General features: G+C 45.3%; 3 protein-coding genes across 3 annotated transcripts; 2 read left to right on the top strand and 1 right to left on the bottom strand.

Moving 5' to 3' along the window:
- Positions 1 to 1,216: 1,216 nt before the first annotated feature.
- Positions 1,217 to 2,833, top strand: LOC308169422 (UDP-glucuronosyltransferase 2A1-like; the record flags this gene model as incomplete). Its single annotated transcript, XM_080544104.1, has 1 exon — positions 1,217 to 2,833. One exon carries the CDS (start codon positions 1,217 to 1,219, stop codon positions 2,831 to 2,833), a length of 1,617 nt encoding a protein of 538 aa, XP_080400230.1.
- A 2,054-nt stretch (positions 2,834 to 4,887) lies between these two features.
- On the top strand, positions 4,888 to 6,261 carry LOC308169639 (G-protein coupled receptor 4-like; the record flags this gene model as incomplete). Its single annotated transcript, XM_080544345.1, has 2 exons — positions 4,888 to 5,468; positions 5,868 to 6,261. The coding sequence occupies 2 exons, from the start codon at positions 4,888 to 4,890 to the stop codon at positions 6,259 to 6,261; spliced, it is 975 nt and encodes a 324-aa protein (XP_080400471.1).
- A 2,111-nt stretch (positions 6,262 to 8,372) lies between these two features.
- Positions 8,373 to 9,551, bottom strand: LOC308169421 (prostaglandin D2 receptor 2-like; the record flags this gene model as incomplete). Its single annotated transcript, XM_080544103.1, has 1 exon — positions 8,373 to 9,551. The coding sequence occupies one exon, from the start codon at positions 9,549 to 9,551 to the stop codon at positions 8,373 to 8,375; it is 1,179 nt and encodes a 392-aa protein (XP_080400229.1).
- Between the last annotated feature and the right edge of the window lie 7,210 nt (positions 9,552 to 16,761).

Here is a 16,761-nt window from a genome sequence, read left to right as displayed (position 1 = left end):
GAGAAATGGCTCTGGTTCCGTACTACTTAAAGCTTCAGAACTTGTATAATGTACAGTACAGTACTATATATGTCTGCTGTACTGTTGTGCAGTGAAATGGAGTACAGGACAACAGTAGTACAGTAGATGAACATTCCAGGTGATGTCACCCATATCACGTGTTCCTGCATGGTTCTGGTCACTAGACGGGTTTATCCGGTCCTGATATAGGCCAATCAGGGAGGTTTCAGCCTGGTGCATTATGATGTAATCTTTGAATTATACACTAAATGGCCTAAGTTGTGGGGAGTGGACTGTTAAAGGCAAGCACACTCCAGTGAAATATCACTTTCTCTAGCTGAAAAAAACATGATGATGATGATGATAATGATGTTCTATTGCCAGTGATGCCATTTTAGTCTTTAAATCCTTGTTTTAGTGGGTGAAATGTTTCATTTTGGCAAAAGGTTGCAATAGACTGCATGCTTAAGTGAAACATCAGGTGCCAAAAGTCACTGTAGGTTTCTCAAATACGACAATAACATTGACTGTGAAATCAACAGGCTGACTCAGTCATGATGAACCTTTGAAGGATGTCTCAATTGTTGGAGTTAAAGAAATTGTTCAATTTCATATTATCCCATGGTCCTTCCTGTATTGAATTTGTGCCTGTTTCTATCCCTATACAGTAGGATGCATTGTTTACAAGGCGCCATTCTGACCAGTATTGCACTGGAGAAGCCATCATGGCATTCATCAACTAGCCATATATACCATTCCTCATTCCATTCATTCCATTGAGCCTGTCCTCTGATTACTATCTCCACCAGTCTCCCCTGCTTCATTCCCACAGCAGCATTACATGTATTTGAATATACTTTAGTTTTCCCAAGCTGAAACACAAATGTCCCAGAAATGTTCCCTCCCTACCTTCAGATAAATAAATTAAAAATCTGCTTTACATAACCCACTGGTGTATTTGGATATCTTCCAGTTACATAGTATAGGCAGGCAGTACTTTCCACTGTGGAATTTATTTTGCAGAGGAGGGACAATAACTCCACAATACAGTTCCACAGCCCTCACATTCTGTATGTTAACTTTAAAATGTACTTGTGCAAATCGAACAATTTCTATTGTATACATTTCTATACCTCCTGCGGGGAAAGTTTTCTGAGATTGTAAAAATATGTTGTTGCTGTTCTTTCTTGTTTTTTTTCTAAGAGCTCCGCGAGGGATGGGTGTCTATGGAGAAACGACGCCACTCATTTGCCCCTCTCTCTGCCTCCTTCTCGTCTTGGCCTGTGGTTGCCATGGAGGCAGGGTCCTGGTTTTCCCTGAAGACGGCAGCCACTGGGTCAACATGGAGGTGATCCTCAGAGAGCTGCATTCCAGGGATCATGACCTCACCGTCCTGCGCTCCTCCAAGAGCTGGTACATCCCCGAGAGCTCCCCTCTCTACACCCCCATCACCGTGACACTGCCAGGCGGCGGAGGAGGAGAAGGAGGGGGCGACATCGGCCCCGACTTCTACGCCCTCCTGATGCAGCGCTCGCTGGAGCTGCGCAAGATGTACCCCCTCCGGCGCTTCTTGGAGCAGCAGAAGGACGTGGCAGCCATGTTGATGATGTTCCACGGCGGGGCGCTCAGGATGATCTCTGCCATTCTGGAAGAGTCCTCCCTCGTGGCCAAACTGAAAGCCTCTGACTTTGACGTGATGCTCACTGACCCTGCTTTCCCCGCAGGGGTCCTCCTCGCCCAGTATCTGGGCCTGCCCATGGTCTATAACGTACGCTGGCTCAACGCGGGCGAAGCTCACATGACCATCGCCCCCACGCCGCCCTCCTACGTGCCCATGTACAACTCCCTGTTCCACGACCGGATGGACTTCCTGCAGAGGACGGAGAACCTCCTACGCTACGTGGCCAGCCTCCTCCAGGAGCACCTGGTCATCCTGCCGCTCTACGCCGACCTGCTTCAGCGCCACTTCCCAGTCGGCGCCGACCTGCTCTCCATGCAGCGCTCGGCTGACGTCTGGCTGATGCGCGTGGACTTTGTCTTTGAGTTCCCGCGTCCTACCATGCCTAACGTGGTCTACATTGGGGGGTTCCAGTGCCGCCCAGCCCAACCTCTCCCTGCTGAACTGGAGGCCTTCATGGAGGGCTCTGGGGAGCATGGGGTGGTGGTCATGTCCCTGGGGACGCTGGTGTCCACTCTGCCCAGGGAGATGACTGAGGCCATCGCTGCAGCCTTCTCCCAGCTGCCCCAGAGGGTGGTGTGGAGGTACCTGGGCCAGAGGCCTTCCTCACTGGGGAACAACACCCTGCTGCTGGACTGGCTCCCCCAGAACGACCTCCTGGGACACCCCAAGACCCGAGCCTTTGTGGCCCACGGAGGCACCAACGGCCTGTATGAGGCCATCTACCATGGGGTCCCTGTGCTGGGCCTCCCGCTCATCTTCGACCAGTTTGACAACGTCCTCCGGCTGCAAGTGAGGGGGGCAGCCCGGGTGCTGGAGGCAGCCACTCTCACCACAGAGGGCTTCGTGGGGGCCCTGAGGGATGTCCTGGAGAAGCCCTCCTACCACCTCAGTATGCAGAGGCTCTCCCGCCTGCATCGTGACCATCCCCTGTCCCCGTTGGCGAGCGCCACCTTCTGGATCGAGTACGTTATGAGAAACAAAGGAGCAGCCCACCTGCGCACTGAGGCCTACAGCCTGCCCTGGTACTCCTACCACAGCCTGGACGTGTCAGCGCTGCTCCTTGCCCTCGGCGGGGGCCTTCTCTGGGCCTCGGTCTCGATCTGCAGCCTGCTGTGCTGCAGGAGCTCCAAGAGGAAGACCAAGGTGGAATGAGTTTGACTTTGACTTAAGCTCCGCCCACTTTGACTTAAGCTCCGCCCACTTTGACTTAAGCTCCACCCACTTTGACTTAAGCTGTTTCAGTTTTTTTTTTTTTTTTTTCAACTCTCCCAGTCAACCATCCAACCATCCAACCAACCAACAAACCATCCAACCAACCAACCATCCAACCAACCAACCATCCAACCATCCAACCAACCATCCAACCATCCAACCATCCAACCAGCCAACCAACCAACCATCCAACCAACCAACCAACCATCCAACCATCCAACCAACCAACCAACCATCCAACCATCCAACCAGCCAACCAACCATCCAACCATGACTTAAGAAACCGCTTAAGCCGCTGACTTATGAAACCGCTGTCAAGCGTTACAAAAATGGCTCAGATGATCCCTGCGATAAGACAGGATGAAGGTAGTTTAGAAATGTAAACAAGAGTGTGTTGACAGTTGAAAATGTTATCCTGTATTCAAAGAGAAGTACACAATTCAAAACCGAGGTCAAGCTCTTCCCATTTAAATGGTCCCTGCAGTAAGTCTCCCATACCTTGGCTCGTTTATCATACTGCAGTCTGGTGACATTTTAAAGGAAAGGGCCAGAAGAGAGTAGTTAGACCTCTCTATGGAATCATGTTTTAAAAATACTGCCTAGCGTCATTGTCTCAACATACCCATTCTCCTCAAACAATTAGAATTGTGCAGGCAGCTTTTTTCCTGGGCCAGAGCCAAAGTCACTTGTTTTGTGACTAGGCTACATCTTTTACTAAAACTTCATTTAACATAGAAGGACCAGTCAAGTTGTCATTCACCAAATCAAACAACAACAACAAAATAAGTGTACTTTTATAAGTATCACAAAAAAGTCTGAATAAAGAATTTCATGTGGAGAGATGGCGCTGAATTGACCTTTTGTTTAGCTCTAATCTCTGTCTATCCATCATTTCCTCCTAAACGCTTCTGTTACCTCTGACCTGCTTGTTGACATGGGAATACACACACACCTAGACATAAACACACACACACACACACACTCATGTGTAATCAGTCATGCAATACAGGAGGGAAATGTTCGACATTATCAAATCCACAACGATTGTCAATTATCCAACCTAAAAAAGTTTCTGCAAGTGTTTCTGAATCATCACTGACCAGTTCATCATTGAAAGTGAAGCATCCTGTTGTATCCCCTGATCCCTGCCCCCACCCCTTCGCCACCCAAAAAAATCCACGTCCTCAATCATTCTCTTCTGTGTTGGGGAGTGAAGGAGAGAGAGAGAGTGTTTTTGTTCGGGAGGAGAAAGGCGTTCTCCTGCCTCAGGATGTTGCCCTTAAAGCTGAAGAAGTGTGTTTCCTGCTGAGGAAACGATCACAACATCGACAAGGCCCGGTTAAGACGCTGTGTTCCCCTCGCTCCGACGCGTTCAGTGCACAGGTCACCAAGCAGAGGGAACGGTTGTTCTGGGAAAAAGAAAATCTGTGTGGATTTTAGAACTGGTAGAGAGGTGAGTGAACAGACTCTTCAGAAAACATTTTGTAACGCATGTTCAAATTTCCACATCGTTTTAGGCCATAGTTATGCGCCTGTTATATATGATATGCATGCATAAGACTGCATATATTTATGTGCTTATGAAAACCAACTCCCTTTCCGTCATTATTTCCTCCAAGGTTTTCAAAAAGATTTAAATCTCTTGATGGCTCCTACGCAGTCTGTGATGGCCTCATCCTCAGACACAAGCAGTGAGCACCTGACTCTAGCTGCAGCAGCCAAATAACATGGACAGATTAGATGACTACGTGTACAATTTCATCAGAGACCTCCTCCACGGTGCACTAGTTATAGTCATAGTTCTCTTTGTGACAGAGGGCTCAGCATTTGTGAGTGTGAAAGAATATGGGTACAAATCAAGGAGCTCTGACATCAACACCGTTCTGTGGGTGTATCACTTCATGTGAGAGAGTGAAATAAAGCCCTATTGTGTCCGGTTTCCTGAGTAGGTCATTGGAGGATTGCCCCTCACACAGGCACACCAAGAGACCGAGATGTCCAATGACAGCTGCAACCTCCCCCTGGACACAGACAGAGTTGGTCTCACCTATATCTACAGCTTGGCCTTCTCCTTGGGTCTCCCAGTCAACCTGCTGTCCCTCTGGGGACTGTACCAACTGGGCCGCTCCGGCGGGGGTGGCTGCCAGCTGGTCTACATCCTCAACCTGTTGCTCTCTGACCTCCTCCAGTTGCTCACCTTGCCCCTGTGGATCCTTTACCTACAGGGGGCGCACCACTGGCCTTATGGCCGAGCCGCCTGCGAGTTTGTGGGCTACATCTTCTACGTCAACATCTACGCCAGCGTAGCGTTCCTGTGTCTCATCGCGCTGGACCGCTGCCTGGCCATCGTGCACCCGTTGAGCAGCCGGGGGGTACGGACGGTGCGGACGGCAGCCGTCTCAGGGGTGGCGGTCTGGACCCTGACCTTCCTGTTGTGTCTGGGGGGGCTGCTTCCGTCTGTGTTTGACTCGGATAGGCTGCTTTGTCTGGAGCAGTACCCTGTCAGCAACAGATACGCCCACTTTAAGATCGCTACTGTTGTATTGGGGTTCCTGCTGCCCTGTGGGATACTGGGGTGAGTGTAATAGTCTGGTTGTGTTTTGATCTAGGGTTAGGTTTAAAAATTGGGTCATTTAATAATATTGAACAATAACCTTATTCCATCAATTTCCGCGATTCCATTTTTGCTCATAAATATGTGTTGACGATGTGGTCATTATTGGGCAATAATAACATGTTACTATAATGTAGTTACATGTAATTACAGCATTACTACAGAGATGTAGGGGCAACTTCATGTAAGCTGATGTATTCCATGGAATTCAGTGGCCAAGTGCCAAAATCACATGTTGTCCATAATGAAGATCAGTGCAATCAAACAATCTTATCTAGATTACAAATAATTTAAATATATATATATATATATATATTGTTTTTTTAACTGGATCTGTATCATTCTGCCCCTCCCCTTCAGCTACACCTCCGCACGCATCGGGGTGACCCTGAGGCGCTCCCCCTCCGTCTCCAACCGCGAGCGCAACAAAATAACCGGAATCCTCATTGTGATCACCGCCATCTTCATCCTTGTGTTCGGACCCTACCACCTAGTAGGGGGATACAGGTTTGTGGCCCTGCTCCTAACAGACGAACCCTGCGGGTTGGAACAGTCCATTTTCCTTGTCTACCGCCTCTGCTACGGCCTGACCAGCCTCAACACTCTGTTGGACCCCCTCTTCTACATCTTCCTGTGCCAAGACGTCAGGCTGGAGCTGCGGAGGTCTCTGCCCTGTCTGGGGCAGGGTCCCGGAGCCCCTAAGCAGGTCACCCTGAGCCTCAGAGGGCTTCCAGATCAGAGTGATAGCGTTTAATAACGACCGACCATAAAGAAGCTCATCAATTGCATTGCATTCGCCTTCATTAGTCAGGGAAGAGGGTTGCAATAGTGCCACCCAGTGGGGAATATGTGTGTGTGGCTGGCTGAGAGGCATGAAGCTAACTGTTGCATCAAAAGCATGCTCAAATATGATGATGCCATACTTCATGTCTTGTTCCAGTGTCACAACGCCAGCCTGGCTCTGTATCCCATATAAAAAAAGAGTCTCCGAAACAGCCTGATCTCGCCATAGTTGTAGGCCTTCAACCACTAAATGAGCCCTTTGGAAATCGTATAATGTAAACAAATTATGGGGGTGGTTTGGTTTTCTCATTGTTTGGAAGTTGATCCAATCACTTTGCATTCGTTTTCAGCCACAACCCTAGGCTTCAATGAGAGGAGGACATCAGACTGATACAGGAAATTAAACAGAATGGTGAAGCAATCAGACTGTTTCCGTCAAACCAAGTCTCTATGGAAACTATATTTGACAAAGACATCTGATGTGACTGCCCTCCAACACACTGCCATAGCTGCCTCCCTGTAGAGATAAACCACAGCCTTGTGAATGCTTGTAACAGGATTCGAATGAGACAGAAACAGACCTTTGATATGATGTTTTATTTGATAGTTTGCTTGTCCCTCACCACAATCTCATTCATCATTTTCAACATTTCAGCCCTTGTTTTCATGACTTACCTGATGTACTTTGCATACAGTAAATAAAGCATCTCTTTCTTCCGTGGTAGAGATAATGGGTTGAATCGGATTGGCATCAGAATCTGAATCTGAATCTGAATCTGAAGCAAAGGTTTGTACAATGTGACGGCTGTGCAAGTCTCAGTTCATTGGTGCCTGGTGACTTGCACCTGTGGCTTGTGGTTCATGTCCATGTTGATCAGGGCTGAAGTGAGAAACGTTCAACTCCGTCAACTTCATATCATCCGAAGTTTTACAGACATATCGTATTTACCCCCCCCCCCTTTTAAATCGGTAGTGGGTAACTAATAGTATGCAAATGCACATTATTTATCTGCAGGCCATGCAGCATGGGCAGCAAAGCAAAAACACAATATTTAGTTCCTGTGTGTGGAAAACTTTACATTTACATTTTCGACATTTAGCAGACACCTTTATCCAAAGCAACTTACAACAAGTACATTTGTCTAAAGTAAGTGAATCATCTATACATCAGTCATCATTAACCAACTCTTTGACTGCCAGCCATGTTCAGAGCGGAGAGCTCCACACTGCCAGACTTTTGGGGCATTTTCGCTGAACTTTGAAGACCCACCAAATATTGACTTTTCGGACTACATAAACATTGAACATATCTACCAAAACTTTAGACTCTCTTCTTTCATCAGAAAAATAAAGTTTGTTTCTAGCCTCTTTGAGTGTTTAGAAATCGTCCGTAGAACATAGGGTGGTTTCAGCAAAAACACCTGATTTTGACCAATAAACAGAGAAAACGAGCTTTTTCTGCAGAACTTTTTTTTTTGCACTTTTCTGTATCATCCGACTCTGAACTGTTTGAAGAGTCGCGCGATGGCCGCAATGCTCCGCGCCGCGTTTGGCACATACCCTGATCCGTTTCGCCATTACTACAACCCACAGCAAGCCACTTCCTTCTCCAGGCTTTTATCGAACTACTGCCCCCATCTGGGACCGAAATACATTACACCCAAGTCTGAAATTCACTCGCTAGGTGTAGAACATGTCAATAACGCGATCCCCGCGAAAAAATGATTTTTTTTCCCCAGTCAACGTTACTATTCTATAAGACGCCAATTGGTGTCTTTGGCAGTCAATGAGTTAAAAAGATATATATATATATATATATATATATATATATATATATATATTTGCTAGGACCAGGGGCCTTTGGCAGTTACAATGCTAGAAGAAGGAAGAAATACTTTTTAGATTTAGATTTTTCTTTTTTTTAATATTATTACATTTTGAGAAACTGTACAGGGGGGTATTGGGGATGAAGAGGTCTTTAGGAGGGACAGTCAAACATTCAGTCTATGGCGGACATAACACTGATTAAAAACTGAATGGCTTTCTCATCACAGCCCATCAAAACTGGCATCTGGACTAAATTCAGGTCATGAGGACTCCTTTAGTGGAAGAGGAGTGGTCCTTCTCCCTCTCCACCTCCCCCCCATCCTCCCTGGAGTCTGCCTCCCTCAGGCTGGAGGGGATGAGGCCTCTCCCCCTCAGCTGAAACTCTGAGATGCTGATTAACGTGCCGGCCGTACTGCGTCGCCGTGGCAACTCCCCCAGGTCCTCGACTAGCACGCTCTCCAGCACCGTGCTCAGCGACTGGCGGATCTTACTGCACAGGTCTGGGCAGCTGAACACGTACAGGATGGGGTTGATCACACTGTTCAGGAAGGCTAAGCTCGCTGTAATGGGCATGCCACGAGCTACTAGCCCCTGTAAGGAGGGCTGGTGCTTGACTACAGCCTCCAGTACGCTGAAGACGTGGTAGGGCGCCCAGCACACCACGAAGCTCATCACCACTGCCACCACCAGCCGCACGAAGCGGAAGGACCGGCGCTTGCCCTGATTGCGCCGCACGATGTGGACGGTCACCGTCACGTAGCTCCCTATGATGACCACCAGGGGGAGCAGGAAGGCCAGGAGGAACTTGATCAGAGCCAGGGACTCCTGACGCACCTCACACAGCCCTTTGAGGTCGATATCACCCAGAGGAAGGAACTGGGCGTAGTTATAGTAACACATGACCTTCCCGTCACGTCGGGGGATGGTGTCACGGAACAGGTAGAACGGGACGGTGCAGATCATGGCCATCACCCAGGTGACCCCACACACCCTCCCGACTAGCCGTACGTTCCTATGGTTCTGGGCCCACACGGGCCTCAGTACGACCAGACAGCGGTCCAGAGAGATGGCCGCCAGGAGGAAGGCGCTCACAAACATGTTGAGGAAGAAGACGGAGGAGTGGAGGCGGCAGAAGGTGTTTCCCAGGGTCCAGGTGCTGCCTCGGGCCAGGAAGACAGTGAAGAAGGGCAGGGAGGCGGTGGCCAGGAGGTCCGAGGCGGCCAGGTTGAGGATCCAGACGCTGATGATGGAGCGGCGGACCTGCAGGCCGATGACCCCTAGGATGAGCAGGTTCTCCAGGATGCCCAGGGAGGAGACCACGCCGTGGAGACAGACTGTGCCCAGGCTCATGGCCCCGGCCCTGGCTGAGGAGTTGGGGGGCTCACTGGAATTTACCATCTGCTGGATGAGTGGGCAGTAGATGGGGCTGGTCATCTTTGGAAGCTGTCTGAACTCCCCTGTGAGATTCTGACTCGCCTACCTTCAGTCCTGAACTTGGCCGCCGTATACAGCTCTGCACCACGATACTGTAAAAGAGCCATGTGATCATGTCAATTGTCAAAATTCATACGATATATTACAGGCCTACATGATTTAATTGTGTCATTAAATGCAGTTTTTCTTTGGTGTAGCTAGATGTGAATGTACATAATGTCGGCATATTATGCATAATGACAGTTTCATTTTTAAATGTTCTAGTATTACTATCTCAGTGTTTTGGGACACTGTGAATGGGTGAATGAGAGGCCATTGTAAAGCGCTTTGGAATAAGGCGCTATATAAGTCAGTCCATTTACCATTTACACTGCTGACCACAAGGGGGTAGCAGAGAGCCTTGTATTTTGATGGAAGTACAGTGCCATAGGAAAGTATTCAGACCCCTTCACTTTTTCCACATGTTGTTGTGTTATAGCCTCAGTTTAAAATGGATGAAATTAAAATAGTTTGCCATCAATCCACACACAATACCCCAGAATGACAAAGTGAAACCACTTTTTTGGAAATCCTAATCTACACAGTGTGTAATTGATTCCTAAGCAAATCAGAGAGACCCTATAAAACCAAATATATTAATTCCAAAATTACATGAACTATTGTTCTTGCATTAAGATGGACTCAATTCAACTTATTGAGTCATTTGTTGATGACATGTTTGCATTTTAGCTCATTTTAAGAGTGTCATATAAGGCTCTGAATACTTACGTACATGGGGTATTTCTTGTATTTCAATTTTAATTAATTTACTGCAATTTCAAAAAACGTGTTTTCACTTTGGCATTCTGGGGTATTGTGTGTGGATTTATGTCAAATTATTTTAATCAACTTTAAATTGAGTCTATAACACAAGAAAATGTGGAAAAAGTGAAGGGGTCTGAATACTTTCCGAATACGGTCGCCTCCATACGGTTGTTACTACTTACTAGTATCGTCAAGTGACAGTAGCTGTGTGATTGAAGATATAATCTGAGCATGTCCGCAAGAAACGTTATCTCACAAATCTGACCTGATTGTGGTGTTGTGACAAAACGATGTTGCAGGTTTTTGTATTTGTTTGAAGTTTTATTGAGCAAACTGCTCCGCCGCATGTCATCTCAAACTGAAACTGATATGGGTGAAGTGGCAATATTCATACAATAGGCTATATTACAGGCCTACATTTTCAATTGTCATGTCATTAAATGCAGTTTGTTGGTGTAGCTTGATGTGAATGTGCATAATGTTTGTGTAATGTCCATATGTGCATATATTATCTAGCCCCAATACCTGTGTGAAGTTTGAAGATATAATCACTCACTGTTCTCTTTGTCTCTCTTTAAAGAAACGTTATCTCACGATTGCGGTGTTGCACTAAAACGACGTTGCAATGCAACTAAAGTTTGCTTGAGCAAGCTGTGCTCTGCCGCTGTCATCTCAAACGTATAAGAGAGAGCGGGGGGTTGTATTTAATCTATGCCTCTACATCCTCTGCTCTGTGCACAATCTGCCATGCATGTCACGTCAACATGATTTCATCTAGGCTATGCCTCTACATCCTCTGTGCATAATCTGCCATGCAGTGGCGGACTCAGGCTGTTTGAAGGGCAGGGGTGAAAAACGTTGTACAGCGCCCGCACCTGTGCATCAGTGCACATGGTCAAGTTTAGACCATTGGAAGGACAGCCAGTAGGGCACATCCTCTAATTTTGCCACTCAAAAGGGCATTTAAGACAGACGTTTTTCAACCGTGGGGGCACCAGGAGGGGCGGTCGCCCCCCTTGCCCCCCTGTGAGTCCGCCAGTGCTGCCATGCATTCATCATAAACATGATTCATCATCACTAAAAAGAGGTATACAGCCTATAAAGACAACTCACTTGAAAAAGTGCCCCCCCCCCTCCTCCTATTGGATTCGCACAGATAAAGCAAACCTCTCAAAACTCCATGACCTGATTCACCACACTAAATAATGAATCTTTATAAAATATCTCAATGTTTAGCGCATTTTCCAAATATTCATACAGATCCAAAATCAGCAGTCATATTTACGCTGTCTAACATATCGCAATTTACAGTAAAAAATAAAATAAATGTGAATCAGTTATACAGAGCAGTGTACATGTGCAGGTGGTCATTATCTTACCATTATAGTTCAGTTAACATGCGCGACGATAGGATGCGGAACTGTCCACATTGTTCATAATAATTCGAACAGAAATCCACTTCGTTTCCTCGGTAGGCTATTTCATTAAAAATCACATATGAAATGACATATTTAGGCTACAACACAATTAAAGCATGTTACCTGAGTGTCTTCAATGTGAAACAACAGCGATCAACCTCAGTTGCGACTCCAGACGTGTTGCGCTGGTTTTGACAGAGGCATTCCTGAGCGATGCTCAACAGACCAATGATGAGAAGGTCCCGTTGATAACTTTTTTTTTTTTTTTTTTTACTCTTACCCCTCTTACCCCCTTTTTTAACATTTAGTCCTGGAGTATAATATTATTATGATAAGCCTATGATGGGTGCAATTTCCTTTAACTTAATTGCAATATCAGAATGTCATAACTCAGTTGTGAAATGGCACATACTGTAAATTACAATTAAGGGGGGCGGGGGTGGAATCGTAAATGCAAACAAAATGACCTTTCGAATGTCAACATGCAGTAGGCTATACTGTACATCATGTAATATTTGATCATGTAGCCATTTGCTTGGATTTGACAAGCTCCATCATAGGCTATTTTACCCTGCTCATTCTGTGTCTGTGTGCACAGCACACCAACCTGTTTCTTGATAGACTTGATGGGGACATTTACTGGTATGGTAACATCGAAACAGTCAGACAAGATACATCCTCATTCCTAAAGCAACCTCAGGCGCGTCGCAGCCGCGGGTGTTGACCGCACTTTCACACAAACACAGTTGGCCATGACTCCTGTAACTTTTTTTTTGCCTTTTGAACTTGGTGAGCCTCAGTTATGACATAGATGTCTACCAAATTCCAACATGATCAGATGAAAAGCATGGCTGCGGCTGCCACATGCCACTAAATATTCTGCATTTCCACAAAAAAAAAACTTTAAAATACCGATTGACATGGAAATCGGTATGCTTGTAGCAGTCCCTGCAAAGTTTGCGACGGACAAGTTCATACTTGAAAATAATACACAGCTATGTATTAATATGTAGCTTACCATAACTTATGACATATTAAAATAGGGCTATGTCAGTCATTGTTAGTCTAATCAATCTCAAAGTTAGCGTGGTTTGAGACAGTGCCATAACAGATATGTGTAGCCTACCTAATGTGTGGTTATCCCTTGCGCCCTTAATTACAGCTTGCGGCTATATTTTCTATATTAGCCTATTCTTTCAGGTTAGTGACATGTCAACAAACACCTCTATACCGTAGCTAATCTGAATATAGATGGGTTGTAACGGTAGCGGCAAGCCGGCAACTTTTGCCTTTGCAAAATGTTTGCCTTTGCTTAAAATCAGTGGTAGGCCTACTATGTTCATACTCAGACATTTCCCCCCTAATTGTGTTTTAGGGGACAATACTAGGCAATAAGGACAATTTGGCACTTTGTTATTTCTGTCACTGGTTTTTAGTAGAATACTGTTTTTGTAATCTGAAACCTGCTGTGTTCTTGCCAATTTCACCCACTGACACTGGTTTTGCATCTTGTTATTATGGATGAAATAACATAAAAGATAATTAAAGTCTTACTTGTATATATTTTTGTGAAAAGCGTGTTTTAACAGACACTAAAAAGTAATTGCTTAATACTATGGTATGTGAATGTTGTGAATATAGTAGCTTCGGGTGAAGGGTGTGGTGCTGCAATGTACATTTTGAAGAAAATGTAGAAATGCATGGTAGCCTATTCGTTTTGATTTGGCATGTTGTGGAGACTGGAACGGGGGCCGAGGCTGCTCCAACCAGCTTCTTGGTATAGGCCTATGTGTTTAGCTGGCCTATTTGTCCAGATACATTTAATATCTGATGTAAAAAAGTGCTTTATTAATGTTGTATATTATTATCGAAATATAACCCCAAAATATGAAATAGAACCAAGGAGTCCAGAATGTCTTGTTTCCGAATAAATTCTACAAGATGGAATGATATATCCCATGCCCATTTGTGGGTCAAAGATGTACTGTATGATACAGACAAAGATGTACTGTACTATATGATACAGCATCATTTAGTTGATGGCTGACAGTGTATTATGTAATGTGGTTATTGAACACGGAAGTATTGTAATGAAAACCACACTATTTCCTTACCGTAGCCTGAACTTGCTGACACTTGCAAATAATCCCAGACGAACTGGACATCTTACTTAACCTGTTCCCTCTGGAATGTGTGATGGCAAAGCATAATAAAGCCATCACATACACTATTGTATGGTACATGTACTGTATTAATGACAATAAAGACCATTCATTCATTCATACACTCTTGTTTCATAATTACAGTTATATTGGTCCTGTGGAGCAGGATGTTCATAGTCAGCTATAGGCAATATATTTCATGTGCTCAGTTGTCTTTTGTTCATCTGCCTGTCACTCTTTTTAATAGACATTTGTACATCAGTTGGACGGCGGCCTAAAACAACAACTTGTGAAATGATTGGTGCTGGCAGCCTGTTGACAAGATGACTTACTATAAAACGTGCAATGACATCTCAAAGGACAGTCTTGTTCAGTGGCTATGTAAGCTGAGAAGCATAGCAGGAATGCTGTGTGGCCATGTGGCTGTGCAGGTGGTTACTGACCACTTTCTTCATGCTGTGCTGAGCTGGTCACAGCTGTCATGCAGAAGTGGTGAAATGTGGGTTACACAAGTTTTTCCACGGTTCCTCTGCGTACCTCCTCACCCTTAGTCAACAATATAGCACAATAAGAAAGAATGCAGGGATTTTTTAAATTATTTTTTGCAGACATTGGTGTGAGGATTGTGTAGCGTGTCTGTTCTGAATGAGACAGTATTGTACCCATGGGTACCCTCTCCTCAACACATTCTGCTGTGATACAATTCGCAGATACTGCCCTCCAGTGGACTGATTGGGAACTGCCACCTAATTGCAGTAGGAAAAAAAAAGAAAGAAAAAAAAAAGAAAGTGTGAGACCAAATCTTCTGTAAGAAACTTAAGAAATTACATCATACCGGTTGAGCTACTCTATTATTTTGTGTATAAAATAGAGGAGTGCTCTATCTACAATCAATTGACCCTTATATACCATGCCATTTGTTGCACTTTGGTATACTGATTTAGAAACAAAGATGACCATCAAATACCATAATGCTGGAACCTCAAAACATCTGTGAGCAGGTCGAGCTGACAGAGCTGATGGATGAAGTGGCGATGCTGAACCAGTCTGCCTTATGAGCTGGTCAATGAGAAAACAAAACATCACTCAAAAACAGAGCAATATACATTTACATTACATTTCATTTTGGGCATTTAGCAGACACCTTTATCCAAAGCGAATTGTAACAAATATATTTGACTAAGTAAGCGAATCATCTATCCACCAGATAGCAGGAAAAAGTAATCTATGCTCGGGCCAGGGGTCAGACTTATCAAAAAAATTCAGGTTTATTTTGACATGTCTCTTTTGTCTCGATTTATCAAGAATAATCCTGGGTTTTCCTTTAGCGACGTTGATGGAAAAACCCCTGGACAGATATATACAGCAACATATTGCAGTATGATGTCAACAGAGGAAAGGACCAATAACATATTCTGTTTTGGCCTCTGTCTGTAAGATCAAATGATGACCAAAACCGTTATGTGCTTGTCACTCATGACCTCTGACCCCTCATGGCTGCTGTTCTCCACAGCTGTTCCCTCAGATCAGCCAAGATGTGCTAGCTCTGTTCTGTGTTACTTTGGTCTCACAATATCTGTAACTCAGGGCTTTGCGGTTTACCGGTCAATAAAACATTGTAGTGTGATCAGATCATCCATCAGTCGGTCAGTTTCTATGGCCTAATAAAATGTAGGTTATGGGTTTTGTTATGCTATGTTGTTTCCTACTTTAAAGGTTAGATTATATATCCCTCTAGAAATAAAAATGATAAAATATGTTGTATTTCGCTTGTTTGCGCTACTGACCGTGTGATGTTTGCGGGTTCGGGTCGGGTTCTGATCATTGTTTTATCTGCATGATACCAGGTCAAGCGGGCTCGGTTCATGTCTTTGTTGAGAAGTGCATAAATATATAAATGGCCGACCTGCGGACCACTGGTGCCTACATACATGGCATTGTTTTATTCATTCTATAACTTTTCATTCAACAACATTGCCTTTACTCATGTCACACTGAATGGGGGACAGATGGTCCACACAAAAAAAAAAGCAATGTAATTGACAGGGAATATTTCCAATAGAGGAGTCTAGATGGAACATTCGCCTCATTTATTGGACGGTAAGATCTGACCAGCCTCTGACTTACTAAACCAATCAAGGAACGATACGGTTGACTGGCGAGAACATTGACCAATGACAAGTCAGTATCACAATTCGGGGGCGGATCTTTCACGAACGAGGGGTGGGGTTTTCGAGGTCATTCGGTGCCTCACTTGATTCACTCTGTCGGCGTGCGTTTGAGGGGACGGGCGGTTGGAGTGAAGGAGTTGCCGGGCAATAGTGCACCACAAACGCGTTTTTTTTCTCGGGACTCGGAGGCTTCGTCGAAAGCTAAAATTACACGTCTTCGCAACAAAAGAAAAGGGACCCCCCGGCGACGACTTTCCACAAAAACTTTCACCGGCGTTAATTAATACGCTTAACTTTCTTTCTCGAGCATCCAACTAGCCAACTGGCGGAATCAAACCCAAGGTGTTGGGGTGGTGGGTTAGCTTGATTAGCGGTATAGCTAGCTAGCCATTGAGCTAACATTCCCCTTTGACATAGCATCATTAGCTCGCTAGCCTTTCGGGAGCACATTGCAACTTGACCGTCGTGGTACCGCCTTCTCCCCTCCCCTCTAGCATCACCTTCGCTAGTGCCATTTGAGCACGCCAAGCTAACCAAGCTAATCGACAGTTTGTCGACTGTTTTAACGAGCTAGTTAGTAAACGTTATTAAGTTGACGGTATCGGAAGCTACCCCCCGTTGATACCATCAACTCCCCCCGCCCCCCCCAACAACC

Source organism: Nansenia antarctica, assembly GCF_963989245.1.
Source record: "Nansenia antarctica genome assembly, chromosome: 13".
Taxonomy (NCBI): domain Eukaryota; kingdom Metazoa; phylum Chordata; class Actinopteri; order Argentiniformes; family Microstomatidae; genus Nansenia; species Nansenia antarctica.
This window is presented reverse-complemented; position numbering and strand designations above follow the sequence as displayed.